The 14,631-nt window shown below is 42.9% G+C and overlaps 1 protein-coding gene across 2 annotated transcripts; it reads left to right on the top strand.

The window, feature by feature from the left end:
• The first annotated feature begins 91 nt into the window (after positions 1-91).
• On the top strand, positions 92-14,406 carry med14 (mediator complex subunit 14). 2 transcript variants are annotated; one of them, XM_008282407.1, is made up of 29 exons: positions 92-523; positions 1,011-1,037; positions 1,161-1,266; positions 1,400-1,573; positions 1,697-1,826; positions 2,346-2,474; positions 2,642-2,749; positions 3,642-3,774; positions 3,934-4,084; positions 4,193-4,304; positions 4,576-4,701; positions 4,962-5,040; positions 5,395-5,554; positions 5,678-5,872; positions 6,235-6,369; positions 6,465-6,541; positions 6,668-6,828; positions 7,139-7,285; positions 7,674-7,918; positions 8,711-8,980; positions 9,583-9,829; positions 10,320-10,442; positions 10,666-10,842; positions 11,157-11,395; positions 12,257-12,436; positions 12,635-12,742; positions 13,059-13,184; positions 13,287-13,476; positions 13,618-14,406. In XM_008282407.1, exons 1-29 carry the CDS (start codon positions 348-350, stop codon positions 13,689-13,691), a joined length of 4,305 nt encoding a protein of 1,434 aa, XP_008280629.1. In that variant the 5' UTR covers positions 92-347; the 3' UTR covers positions 13,692-14,406. The 2 variants fall into 2 exon arrangements, with proteins under 2 accessions (XP_008280629.1, XP_008280639.1); XM_008282417.1 differs by lacking the exon at positions 10,320-10,442.
• The last annotated feature ends 225 nt before the right edge of the window (positions 14,407-14,631 follow it).

Raw genomic sequence — 14,631 nt, 5'->3', positions numbered from 1 at the left:
CAAAAATCACATAGACTGAAAGACGTTCATGAGTCTCACTCCTCAAAAGTCTTGTCTGGGTTTTCTGTCCCACCGCACCTATGGTAATCATCCCCGACAGCAAAGATGGCGGTTCCGCGGCGCTGAGTGTTCTCCGTAATGAGTTACCAAAATTTGTGTATTTGCTGAGTTTTCCGCTAAACAAGGAAACCAAGTCAACGCCGAGAAACTCTTCTCGTCAAGAAAATGTTGTGAGACTGCCAAAAAAGTCTTTTCACAGGGAGTTAGCGACTACAACCCCCATAGTTTTCCTTTGTAGCGCTGGGTGTGCATCGGCGCAGCTAACTAGTCTGTAGCGTCATTGTAAAATGGCTCCGGTGCAGATCGGGTCAGATGGGCAGCTCGTCCCACTCGGAGGTCCGGTGGTTTCGGGTCCACAGCCGCCACCACCCGGGGCTCCAGCCACCCAGGGGGTCCGGTTGAGCTTGCTAATTGAGTTTCTTCTCCAGAGGACCTACCATGAAATCACCCTGCTGGCGGAACTGTAAGTAACATGTTAGCATTGTAGGCCTCACTCACAGAAAACTAGGATAAGTGGCGGGCTAACAAGCTAACGTAAACTCAGAGGATGCTCTTCATACATCCTCTAAAATACATCCTCACGGCCCCTTAAAGTTGGGACTAGCAAGTTGCTTTTCACATTCACGATAGATAGCAGTTGTCACAGATAACTACTGCCATTGTGAGGGGGCGTCCAGGTAAACAGCACAGCACCAAATGTCTGAATCAAACTTGTTGACTAACGGCTTATTAGCCCTGATAATTACTTGTGTGAAGCTGTAGATATCTGTCTGCTGTCCAAAATACAGTGCATTGCTCCCTTTTGTCCTTTTTGTTTAAAGATGCTGTCATGAATGCAGGGATGCAGATAGTTTTGTAGCAAATATGTCGTGCTGTTGCTCTACTTAGAGGATGAAGGCACTATGATAATAATAGATGTAAAAATAATTCTAATAACGTTGTTGTTTCAGGCTTCCCAGAAAAACGGACATGGAGAGGTATGTGTATATAAATTTCATTCATTCATTTTTGTCTCCTTGCTCAATAAGCCACTTGTTCAGCCAGGTCATTTAAAAAAACAAAAAACACAACATCTAATTTAACTGCTGATCCTTTTTCAGAAAAATTGAAATCGTCCAGTTCGCAAGTCGCACCAGGCAGCTGTTTGTCCGTCTCCTCGCCCTGGTGAAGTGGGCAAGCAATGCAGGGAAAGTTGAGAAGTGTGCGGTATGTTGTTGACATTTTACCGATATTACTGTGTGTTGATGGATTTTCATAATGAACTGCTAATTGCTTTGTGTCCATCAGAGCACAAAATCAACGTATCCTTTCCTCTCTCCCACGGTATCCATGGTAACAGATGATCTCCAGCTTCCTGGATCAGCAGACCATCTTGTTTGTAGATACGGCTGATAGGCTGGCATCGCTGGCCAGAGATGCCTTGGTGCATGCCCGTTTGCCCAGCTTCGCCATCCCCTTTGCCATCGATGTGCTCACCACAGGGTCGTACCCACGTTTGCCCACCTGCATAAGAGTGAGTGTTAAACTACCTTTGCTGTGGTTTTCTAGAAATAGACTTGTATGAAAAGGTGATGGAACTTTTTCTCTTGTTTGTTTGATATGTCAGCACAATTATTTTTTTTGGCCGTTTATGTAGGATAAGATAATTCCTCCAGACCCCATTACAAAGGTTGAGAAGCAGACGACCCTGAACCAGCTTAATCAGATTCTACGACACCGCCTTGTCACCACAGACTTGCCACCTCAACTAGCGAATCTCACAGTTGGTGAGCAGTTTGTCTGAATTTACTGTGTTGTGTTTTAAAGGTGGAGTACGTGAGTTTAATCTAGTACTTTTTCTTTTGGGAAATTTTGCAAATGACTTCTTACTATTTGCTAGCTATCCTGTCTGTATGTGTGCTGAAAAAAGTACTAAATCTGGTGTTTGTACACAACCATGGTGCTATAAAATGGAAACATACAAAGTGGCTTAGACCAATCCATGCAACAGCATACTACAGCAACAACATATTACAGCTTGTTCTGTGCGCATTTGCAGTCATGCCTGTTCATGCACAAGATGAGACGGGGAGCGGAGATGTTTGGAAAGGTGGCAGCAGGAGTGACAATGACAATGAAATCTGCTATAGGTGCTAATTAACTAACTGAATATCAACAGTCTTTCTCGAGAATACAAGACTCCACCTTTAATTGACAGCTATGCTTCTGACTTCTATAGCAGTTTGTTTTCAGCTGTATTGGGAAGCTCTTATGTGTATGTTTTGCTCGTTTGTATATTTGTGCAGCTAATGGGCGTGTAAAGTTTCGTGTGGAGGGAGAGTTTGAGGCTACCTTGACCGTGATGGGAGATGACCCTGATATTCCCTGGAGGCTTCTGAAGTTGGAGATTCTGGTGGAAGACAAAGAAACTGGAGGTGAGGCACGCACTCTTGCAGCTTGGCTTCACATCACAGAGTGTAACATTTACAAGCTGATTGACCGTGTACTTCAGTGCTAACGTTTCACTCTCCATCTTGGTTTGTGTTTCTGTCACCCCATTCCCACGGTCCATCTATTCCCCCCTCCCACTCTGTATTGGCAGATGGCCGGGCCTTGGTCCACAGTTTGCAGGTGAACTTCATCCATGAGTTGGTCCAGGCACGTCTCTGTGCAGATGAAAAACCCCTACAGGACATGTACAACTGCTTGCGTATCCTTTTGTTAGGCTTTGTTTATCCACACACACACAGGCATTTTTGTTATGTCCTGCCTGCAACCACTTGGCTTTTATCCCAGTCTGCTGTGAACTACTGCAGTAGGGCAGGAGTGTGTGTCGGAGCATATAGAGTATTGACTGGTCAAGCAGACAAGTGCAGCATTCCAATGAGAAACACAGCTGCAGAATTGCATCCTTCTTAGCCCCCCTTCATTAATTCTCAAACGCACACAACAGCCTTTTGTTCATGACAAGGAAATGGCAGCACTGTTTTTTCTGTCACCCAGCAGGTCATGTGAGGTGTACTTAACTCCTAATGGAGGTGTTTGCTTTCACACATGTTGATGTTATAGTAAAAAAAAAAAAAAAAAACATTTTTAATTTGATTGTGCCCTTGTGTATTGAATATATAGCTAAGCTACATTTTCTTTAAAAAATAAGTGCATCATCTTATCAACATCAAAACCATTTAAGCTAACATTTGTTTCATCAGGTAGTAATCAGAGTACAGACCTGTCTGACCTGTCAGTCAGAGAGCATGACTAATAAATCTTTGGTAAAATGTCGCTTTCATGCAGAGAGAGAAACAACTGCTCGTTAGCATTCATGCTACCGTCATAGTCCTTAATCATGCATGCGAGCTGAGCACAACTGTGCTAATCACAATGCTAATCAGTACATCTCTGCTTTTCCTTTCCTCCGCCACCATGTCAAAGAGCAGTCTGTGTGAGGCACAAACGCCCCTTTTACTAATGGAGTGTGTCATGAGGATATGTGTGCAAGTGTGTTGTGAATTTAAATGGGAAGATGTCTATAATACTTTATTTCTGTCCACCTTGACCAGTATTTTCCCACACTGTGTTTTCTTTAACCGCATTGTTCCCAGATTCCTTCTGTCTGTCACTGCAGCTAGAGGTACTACACTCTCAGACACTGATGCTGATCAGAGAGCGCTGGGGAGACCTAGTGCAGGAAGAGAGATATGTGCCTGCAAAATACCTCACACTCACTGTCTGGAAGTAAGACCTTGTGAAGTGTTTCCTTTGTATATGGACAGGAATACTGTGTTCTCAAAAAACAAACAAAATTGACTGACGAGTGAAGGCTCAAAATGGCAGATTGCCTTCATACAGTTTCCATCCTCTTCTCACTGTTGTCTTTTTACTTTGTTTCTCTAGCCAACAAGTTTTGGGTAGGAAAACGGGTACAGCGTCAGTACACAAAGTCACTATCAAGATTGATGAATCAGACGGATCTAAGCCATTACAAATATCTCATGAGCCTCCTCTCCCTGCCTGCGACTCTAAATTGATGGAGAGAGCTATGAAGGTAAGGTGCACAAATATTTTACATTTATTTTTAATGTCATATAAATTTGAGGCCTGTGTGGCTTAATGTCCAATTACCTTACAATGTTTTTCTCTCACTTGTTTTTAGATTGACCACCTGTCAGTGGAGAAACTTTTGATTGACAGCGTGCATGCCCGGTCCCATCAGAAGCTGCAGGAACTGAAGGCCATTCTAAAGACCAGCAATCCCAACGACAACTGTATGTAATCATTCTTGGCGCTATTACCTTGTGTCAACATTATTTAAATGCAGAAGGCCTCATTTCATCCTTGAAGAAAATCTAATGGGATGATTTTTGTGGTCTTAACTATGATGATTTACACGTTCAAAACTCCAATTAGCTCTTAGAGATGTTCACGCATCCCACATTGTCCTTCTGTCAACTAAAATCTGTAACCACGCTTTTGAGTCATTTGCAGCATTGGAAAAAAAAAAAAAAACAAGCTTAAGTGTATTTTTGTTTATTTCAGCATTCATCGAAACTGCTTTACCCACACTGGTTATTCCAATACTCGAGCCCTGTGGTCGTTCAGAGTGCCTACACATTTTTGTAGATCTGCACTCTGGCATGTTCCAACCCATGCTATATGGATTAGGTAAGCAGGAGCAAATATTAACCCACAGCTATTTTTTCTTTATATCTTTCTATGTGTTCATTGTGTTGGTTCCAGTTAGGTTCTTGTGTCCAGCGTGTGTGTATGTAAGGCTTTGATTTTGTGTTCAGCGTGAAATTAATTACCTGTTTTTCTGGTAACTTGACTTGGATGATTTCAATTCATAATCAGTTTCTCTGTTGTTCTGCTATTTTGTATGCTCAGCTATGTGGACATAACAAATTGGTATGTTCTCTCTGTAGATCAGTCCATGCTGGATGACATTGAAAAGACCATCAACGACGATATGAAGCGCATTATAACTTGGCTTCAACAACTCAAGTAAGTCCACCTCAAATAAATAAATAAATAAATAAATAAAAACTTATGTTCACAGTTAAAGGTTTGAAACGTGTGTATAAAATGCAGCAAAAGTTCAGTAGATAGTAATGAAGAGCAAAGAGTCAACAGTTGGAGACAGTCTGACGCCTGATTCCAGCTTGTCAAAATTGACTAATTGCAGTTAGTAGCAACACTTGGCTAAGCAGGTGCGATGATGGGTGCTGAGATGAATTGCCTGTGCTGTGAGAGTCTAGCACTAGGGAACAGTGTTAAGGCACTGAGTATGAGCTATGGACATTGGACCTTTTGCAGCATAGCTTTTGCGAAGACTGACTCTTTTTCTCTCTCTGCCAGGTTCTGGTTGGGAGAGCAGCGCTGTCGACAGTCTGTGAAACACCTTCCCACTGTGTGTACTGATGTCCTTCACCTCTCCAACTCTGCTTCTCACCCCACTGGCAACTTGTCCAAACACAAACTCTTCATCAAGCTGACACGTCTTCCACAGTACTACATTGTGAGTTTCTCAGCCAGCATGTGCTGAAAAGGGCTGAACTGAAATCACTGAAAGAAAACTACTTTAATTCTCCCCCCCCATTACTCGCATTCATAATTTTTTCCTTACTTTCCTTTTTTGTAGGTGGTGGAAATGCTTGAAGTGCCAAGCAGTCCCACAGCACTGCAGTACAAGTACTCCTTCCTGTCAGTCTCTCAGTTGGAGGGAGAGGATGGGCCCATGTGTGCACAGCTTCTGCAGCATTTCAAGCCCAACCTAGAACACCTTGTCCAGGACACTACAACGGGGAGAGGCGCTCGACCTGGGACTAAGAGAAAGGTAGTTATACAGTTATCTTTCATTATGCATGAATGAATGTCTGTTTGGTTTTTCATGGATGTGATGCTAGACTAGAGGTTAGACATATGCTTACTTCTGGGTTGGAGAAATATGTAATTTTCTGACGCCCCTGAAAAACAAGATACTGTTGACATATTATACAGAGACAATGTTTCAGATTTAATCTTCCTGATTAGTTTTGTCATGGACAGTATTACTATTAATTTGGCTTTTGGTCATTCTTGTTATCTTCCTTGTCTGTGCTAAGGCATTGCTCAGTAAAAACATATGTGTCCAGCTGGATATGTACATCCAAATGAATGTCCTTTCAACATATTTTTTTTCCTCCCGTTTCTCTGTAGATTCCAGGAGACCAGGTGGACCCTGAGCCAAAGAAACCTAAGCGGTCTGGAGAAATTTGTGCCTTCAACAAAGAACTGGCTCACCTAGTAGCGATGTGCGATACCAACATGCCTTTCATTGGCCTCAGAACAGAGGTATATTGTCGTTAGATAGCTTGAATCATTTTAATGTGTACCAGTGTGGGGTTTTGAGACTACCGCTTCATGTCTTTCTCTCTGTCTCCGAGTAGCTGTCCAACATGGAGATTCCTAACCAGGGTGTCCAAGTGGAGGGAGATGGCAGCAGTCATGCGATACGTCTACTTAAGTAAGGCACAAAATGACAAACATATAAACATGCATCTATACAAACAAATTCTTTTGTTCAAAGTGTCATGAATTGTAAAAGCTTTAAACCACTTTGAGTCTAAAGTGTGTTGATTTTATTTTGCAGGATTCCTCCCTGTAAAGGTGTAGGAGAGGAAACCAGAAGAGCCTTAGATCGTTCCCTCCTGGACTGCACCATCCGCCTGCAGGGCAGGAACAACCGGACCTGGGTGGCTGAACTGGTGCTGGCCAACTGCCCTCTTAACAGCACTCACAGCAAAGAGCAAGGTACGCAGCATTTACACAGTGTCATTTATTTACCTGGCTTTATCCACAGTAATTAAATTTATATTGAAAGTCCTCTAAAGTGTCCTGTCTAAAATGCGCAGCAAAAACTTTTGGTGTTGGAGCTGTAAAAAAAACCAACAAACTCCATTCTAAAATAAAGGTCACACATTAGGAACTGAGTAAAGCCATACAATATAGAATGCCAAGAACACTCATTCTGTTAATAGAATCATCATCAAGGGCTTTGCCTTCATGTGAATAGAAGAAACTGTCTACATCTGTTTGATGGCCAATCTGTCCCCTCCAATAGCTTCCACGCGGCATGTGTATCTGACCTATGAAAACCCTCTGTCGGAGCCAGTGGGCGGGCGAAAGGTTGTTGAGATGTTTCTTAATGACTGGAACGCCATTAGTCAGCTCTACCAGTGTGTTCTCAACTTCTCTCGTGCACTGCCAGGTAAGTGTAAATGTTCACCTTAGAAACCAAGATTGCCCTTATATGTGAATGAATTGGGTCGGTCATTTGATCTTAAATTGGTCAGTGTTTTAGTGTGTTTTATTTCAGGTGTGTGGAAATTCAATGACAGAGGAAGTTTTATTGAACCGCTTTTATGATTGCAACTGAAGTTAAAATAGATAACACGAGTTGTAACATCACATTTAAAAAATCCTGTGTAATCTGTTTTACTGCTGTAGATGTGGATGAATGGATGTGCATGTAGAAATGTATACACAGGCAGAATTACAGTCTGAGTGCAATGTCATGTTTAATTCATCAGAGTCTCCAGTGCTAAAAGCAACACACCCATTTAATATTGCTGCACTTTATGACTTATTCCCTCCAGAGATGCCATCTTACCTGAGCCTGTTCTCAGAGGTGCGGCTGTATAACTACCGTAAGCTGGTGCTGTGTTACGGCACCACCAAGGGCAGCTCTGTCACCATCCAGTGGAACTCCAGCAGCCATCGTTTCCACCTTGCGCTGGGCACTGTGGGGCCTAACTCTGGCTGCTCAAACTGCCATAATATCATCCTCCATCAGCTGCAGGAAATGTTCAACAAAAGTCCCAATGTGATGCAGCTGCTGCAGGTACACAACAGCACAATTCTTATTCAGCCACCCAGTGCACATGTGCACTTGTCAGATTTTTATTGAATAACAATTTAATATGTTTTGGATTTGTTAAAAGTGGAATAAAAAATCCAGCAGATGTGATTTGATAGATTAAAACATGTGGTGTGGCTTGGTGAATACAACAATGCTAAATTACTGAGGAGAAGTATGGTGCTACTGAACAGCAGAGGAAACCACACACCTCCATCATCTGTGCTGTAAAAGCGGGAGGAGGAGAAACGGGCACCAAAATGAACCAGACCTCAAGCACATTTATTTTCAAATGAAATCCAAACACACACTTCCTACTATGTTACTGCTCCACTAGCTACCCACTTATTTTTTATGTGGGGTGGAGTTGCAAGTCAACTTCAATCACATTTTATTGGATACAATTATATAACCACCCCCAAGTGCAGGATGATTCATCAAAGATATTTTTCAATTTTACAGGAAGAGGAAAAAGAGGTATTTTGATATGAAAATGTCTGAAATAAAATATTTTGGGGGAACAAATGTTTACCTTAAGAAACGAAGGAAAAACCAAGATATGGACACAGGATTTGAGTTTGGAAAACGTATTTTTCATTTCGTAGCAACTTTAATATCAGGGGACAATTCAACCATACTGCCCTACAGCACAAAGTATGCTAATTCTTAAATATTAAGCTATCTGCCATTGTTCTTTATGTCCTGTTCTCCATTTGTCACAATTTACTGCAGTTTTGTAATGCAATTTCTTGGGTACCATTTCTTCTGTTTCTCCAGGTGCTTTCCGACACACAGGCTCCTCTGAATGCAATCAACAAGCTACCGACAGTGCCCATGCTGGGCCTCACCCAGCGCACCAACACTGCCTACCAGTGCTTCTCCATCCTACCCCAGTCACCCACACACATCCGACTGGCGTTTCGAAACATGTACTGCATTGACATCTACTGCCGCAGCCGTGGAGTGGTGGCCATCAGAGACGGCGCCTACAGTCTCTTTGACAACACTAAGATTGTAGAGGGCTTTTACCCTGCTCCAGGACTCAAGGTATACCAGTATTGGAGGCGTACTAGTAATACAAAAATGGCAGACACTATGTGAACAGGTTTCTCTTAAACTTAAAATCGTATTTGAAGTGCTAGTAAAAAATTCTCAACTTACAGTTTTCTTGCCTATACATTTAAAATTGTTACAAGTACACTAATCCAACTAAAGACTAAGAATTGTGATGCAGTGAAAGCATGTAAACACTGGACAGCAGCAGAAAGTGTCAGCCTGGCTCTGCTCTAAGTGGTGGGTTAAGCGGAAGGCTGTTTGTAGTAGTCTCAGACATAAAGCACTATCAGTCTTTTAATCTGACTCCTGGCAAGAAAAGGAAACTCTGATTTCCTCCAAATGTTTGATTATTTTAGCAAACACAGAAATTAAACATGAAGGGGAGAATAGATTGTATCCTAAACAAGTCATTCGCACCTATTTTGACAGTCATTACTTCTGCGTTCATTTTTCTTAAATGAGTGCAACTAAAGAATTCCAACAACACTTGTAATAAATATTTACATTTTTGAGACCAACAGCTTCAGCATTTCAATTCAGGTATCACGTCAGGCACTGACCACCCCCCTTTATTCTTTCTCCTCATTTTCTAGACATTCCTCAACATGTTTGTAGACAGCAATCAGGATGCTCGCAGGCGCTCGGTAAATGAAGACGATAACCCGCCCTCGCCGGTGGGTGTGGACATGATGGACACTTTGTTAAACCAGTTGCAACCTCAACAGCCACCACAGACTATGAGAGGGGGTGCAGGAGGTGTATATCCTCCTCTCACTTCACCGCCACCAAATTACCACGCTGTCACTCCCTCACCATCCATGATGCCCACCCAGTCACCAGGTAATGGGATGTGTTGTGCTTTGGTGTTTGTCTAATTAGGTGTGAGTGAATGTCACCCGGTGTTGTTTGTGTCATCTGGGCTTGTTAAGCTGTCATAGAGCATGATGAACGGCAAATCATTGTTTTATGACTGTACCACATTGCTGTCATCAGCCTCCCTGCTGACTTCTGTATTTGTTGCAAGAGCAAAATGTTTGTATGTCAGACGAGACAGCGCAACCATGTGTGCCCATTTCAAATTTGTGAAACCATGAGATCAGTTGTGTTTCTCATGCAACATGTACACACCTCGCAGCCAAGAGTGAACAAAGCATGCATTTAGTCGTGCTCCTTCCATTCTTCTCCATCTCAGCCCACGGCCAGAGACTACAGCCCTTCTGCCCGGCTTTAGCTTGTGTGCACATGAGTGAGTGTGAGGTTGTGTGTAAGGAGAACTTGTCGTCCTTAGAGTCTGATGAGCCCTTTGATGTGTGTATGTGTGTGTGTGCAGGGAACATCCATGCCTCTGGCTCCCCTAGTGGAGCTCTGAGGGCACCCTCTCCTTTTGGGCCCACCCCATCTCCGTCTTCTCTGGGCATAGCCATGGGCCAGACCAGCTTTGCCAGTCCCCACGGTAAGCAGCAGGGCGGCCGTAATTGCTGGCCTGGTGGTAAATCTGCTCTGCTGGGCAGGGGCTGAATCGGGCTGAAGTGAACCTCTTCAAAAGGCTGCAGACGTTAGCAAGCATAAGACAAATGACTTGTAAAGCGTGGGCACACAGTGGTCTATTTATTTGTGTTTATTGTTGAATGTTCGGCCTTACAATGTGGCTGATGACTGGCTGTCCTTCATTCTAGGTGCTTTGGACCCCAGCTCTCCTTATGCCATGGTGTCTCCCAGCCACAGGGGCCAGTGGCCAGGTTCACCTCAAGTCTCAGGACCTTCTCCTGGGGCCAGGATGCCTGGCATGTCCCCTGGTAACCCTTCACTGCACTCACCTATTCCTGACCCTCATTCTCCACGTGCTGGGACCAGTAAGTACTGCTTCCTCAGTATTGCCTTACGATATTTTTATCCTTCAACGAATACTGATACTGAAGCGTTGAAACCAATCCTGGTTCAGATATCTGGGAGTTTCAAAAAATGTGGTGAAAATGTGCTGGTTTTTGTTCATTTATAAAAAACAAACGAACAGACAATTTTGATGACTCTTGATACTAATCCTGTTGCTTTAGTATTTATCAGGTGACAAAATAGGTCTGTCTGAATAAGCATATCAGTGTATTGAAAATGTCAGTGTTTCTTTACAGCCTCATAATTTCTGCACATCTCTCCCTCTTTGATTTAGGTTCACAAGTCATGCCTACCAGTATGCCTCCACCCCGCAAGCTACCTCAGCGCCCCTGGGCTGCCTCCATTCCCACAATCCTCACCCACAATGCTTTGCATGTGCTCCTGCTCCCCTCACCCACTCCCTGCTTGGTGCCAGGCCTGGCAGGAAGCTACCTCTGCTCGCCGCTGGAGCGCTTTCTGGGTTCAGTTATCATGAGACGGCACCTACAAAGGATCATCCAGCAGGAGGCCAATGTGAGTGTCATATGAACCATCCACAGAAATCAGTGTGTGGTATTTTGGCTGCATTTCATGTTGCATAATTTTATTTTGTTTTCTTCTTTACTTTAAGTACATGCTGCAATTGCCCTGACAAAGCATGTAGTGTTTCATAAAATGGCATAAAAATGGGACATACTGCTAAGTCGTAATACTGTGACTGTGACTGTTGCAGTCTGTAGTGTGAAATGAGCTGTACACTGTTGGCAGCTCAAGCTTGTTTATACTCGCGCAAGACACAGCAATGTCTGTGACGTCACTGCGCAGAGGATTGTGGGTCAGAATATCCAGAAAAGCACGGCAGCATGAAAACTGCAAAATCTGACCAGATGTAGTAGGACATCTGGGTTTTTATGGCCTGCTACATTTAACATACTGTAAATTCCGGACTATTGAGTGTACCTGAATATAAGCCACACCCACTAACTTTAAAAAGAAAACAAGTTTTGTGCATATATAGGCCACACTTGTCTGTAAGCAGCAGGTGTCCATGGTGTAACATGAGATATTTACACAGAAAGATTTTTAAAACTTTTAATAAAATGCGTACCACTAACATACACAAATGTCAATGTCACTTTTGTCTCGAGGCAAATTCGTAAAACTCGTACAAATCCATAAATTAGCCACATCATTGTTTAAGCTGCGGTGTTCAAAGCATATAAAAAAAAGAGTGGCTTATTGTCAGGAATTTACGGTGCTCTGTAGTGGGAAATACAAAATATTTTTCTCACAAACTGTATTGTACTGTGTATTGGAACACAGCATCAATTTCTCATATTGCATTGTCTGGTCTGCGCGACAGTAACCACCCCTACTGTGTCACATCTCCTGCAGTTATCTATTTTGAACTCCAATGAGCCGGGCGTGATCATGTTCAAGACGGACGTGCTCAAGTGCCGGGTGGCTCTCAACCCAAAGAACTACCAGACGCTGCAGCTCAAAGTCACTCCAGAAAACGCAGGTCCCTGGTCCCAGGAGGAGCTTCAGGTGCTGGAGAGGTTCTTTGAGACCCGTGTAAGTGGAAGCAGCATGCACTTTGTCTCTACCATGTAAAACTTGGGATGTCATGTAGTGCTTTTATTAAAAGATCCGTAAGTTAATTTGACAATTTGGTATTAACAGGGTTTACAGAATGGTGCCTTAAAGGCCACTTATTGGAATCTGCACCAGTGTTATTTTCTTTAATCCGTCTTCTGTTGTCCTCCTCCTTAGGTTGCTGGTCCTCCCTTTAAATACAACACTCTAAATGCCTTCACAAAGCTACTCGGGGCACCCACTCACATCCTTAGGGACTGTGTGCGCATCATGAAGCTCGAACTGGTGAGTTGCTGCCTCTTTAGTAAGAAGGGCTATTGCGCCTTTTGAGTTAGGATTGTGAGTCTCACTAGTGTCACTGGGATTAGTTTTGAATATGTTTCTCTTCAAAATGTAGAAAACATCTCAATATAACCCATCAGTATATCTTACAGCTGTAAAATGAAAATGGAAACATTGGACTATAGGTACACTATACACAATGCAAGTTTGTGTTTCTGTGTATCATATCTTGATGCATTTCATTCAGACTGTGAAATTTGGATTGTCTTTTTGTTTAAAAGATGCAGCATTGATTACTTTACCTTGCTTCTCTCTGCAGTTCCCTGACCAGGCTGGACAGCTGAAGTGGAATGTCCAGTTCTGTCTCACCATCCCTCCCAGTGCTCCTCCCATCGCTCCTCCTGGAACCATTGCTGTGGTTCTCAAGTCCAAGATGCTTTTCTTTGTGAGTCCCAGCAGTAGCCGTCTGCAACCAAGACACAAGTCATAAACCTGTGACTACTTGAAGCAACCTGACACTGTGTCTTTGGTCTGATTCGCTCCACAGTTGCAGCTGACTCAGCGTATCCCAGTGCCCCAGGAGCCAGTGAGCATCATCGTGCCCATTGTGTACGACATGGCCACAGGCCTCACTCAGCAGGCTGACATCCCCAGACAGCACAGCTCCTCTGGGGCTGCTGCGCTCATGGTCTCAAATATCCTGAAGAGGTTCAACGAGCTGCACCCCGCCAGACAGGGTGAGACTCCCACTCCCACCTGCTGAACACTGAATAATTTACTGTACTTAAATTGACGCCAGCCAAATATTCTATTTTGTTATCAAGACTTCAATGCAAAATATCTTTGCTACTGCTAACTGAATTCTTTTTTTCTCCCAGGTGAGTGTACCATATTTGCATCTGTTCACGAGCTGATGGCCAACCTCACCCTCCCTCCTGGCACTCGTCAGTAAAAACGACAAATTCAGAGCCAGTGCTGAAACTCAACTGGAGTCCCTTTAAAATGGAGGAAGGACCATCCCTGAGCTAGCAAGACATACAACAGTAAAAGCTGTGGTCCTAGCATGCGTCTTCTACATTTAGTTTGCTGGACTTTTGACCTGATGCAGAAATATTGTTCAGAAAAGGAGTAAAATATGTACAGTCATGGACCACAGTCTTTATTCTTGATAGAAGCTTACAAACAAGATTTGCATTTATTGTAGATCTTGAGCAAGGACAGCATTGGATGCAAAAGGATATAAATGTTATTTTTTTTTCCCCACCGGGTACACTTGTAAACAAGATTATCTGTTGAAATTAAGGTTGTTTACGAAAATATGTACATTGTTGTATATTTGAGTGTTGAAGAGAATCAAGTGAGTTAGATTTTTGCTAGAGCCTTGTCTTCTCTCTTTTTTTTAAATGCCAGACTGATAATATTGTATCAGAAGATATATTCCTTAGCACACTATTTAACTGTCTTCTTGCCTTTACTTTGTCAATACCTCTGCATTTTTGTTTAAAACTTTCACTTTGGATACTGTAAAACTGTGATGAACTTTATAAGCCAGTTGTATTTTATTAAGACCCACTTTGAATCCTGATTGAAGGATTTGAGACATCTTGTCTGACTTTGCTATTTAATAAACCAAGCCCAGAGTTGGTTTGTGCTTTGAGGATCTTCCAGTGGCGGTGCTAAAGTGATCCCATCATTTGCAAAAGTGAAAGTAGCAACCCGCGAGAAACATGCAAATACAACTAACCATGCTTCAGCAAAGATGTGGGCAAATGTAAAGAGGCCTTGGCAACAAAATATACATAAAATATTGAAGTCTTATAGTTTTGCGCAATGTCATCTGCAACAGTGCAGCTTATTTTATAAACTTAAAAAAAAAGGCAACTATAGATGTG

The sequence above is a fragment of the Stegastes partitus genome, unplaced genomic scaffold (genome assembly GCF_000690725.1).
Source record: "Stegastes partitus isolate 25-593 unplaced genomic scaffold, Stegastes_partitus-1.0.2 Scaffold7, whole genome shotgun sequence".
NCBI classification, from domain to species: domain Eukaryota; kingdom Metazoa; phylum Chordata; class Actinopteri; family Pomacentridae; genus Stegastes; species Stegastes partitus.
Note: the sequence above shows the minus strand (reverse complement) of the source record. Positions and strands in the feature narration are given on the sequence as shown.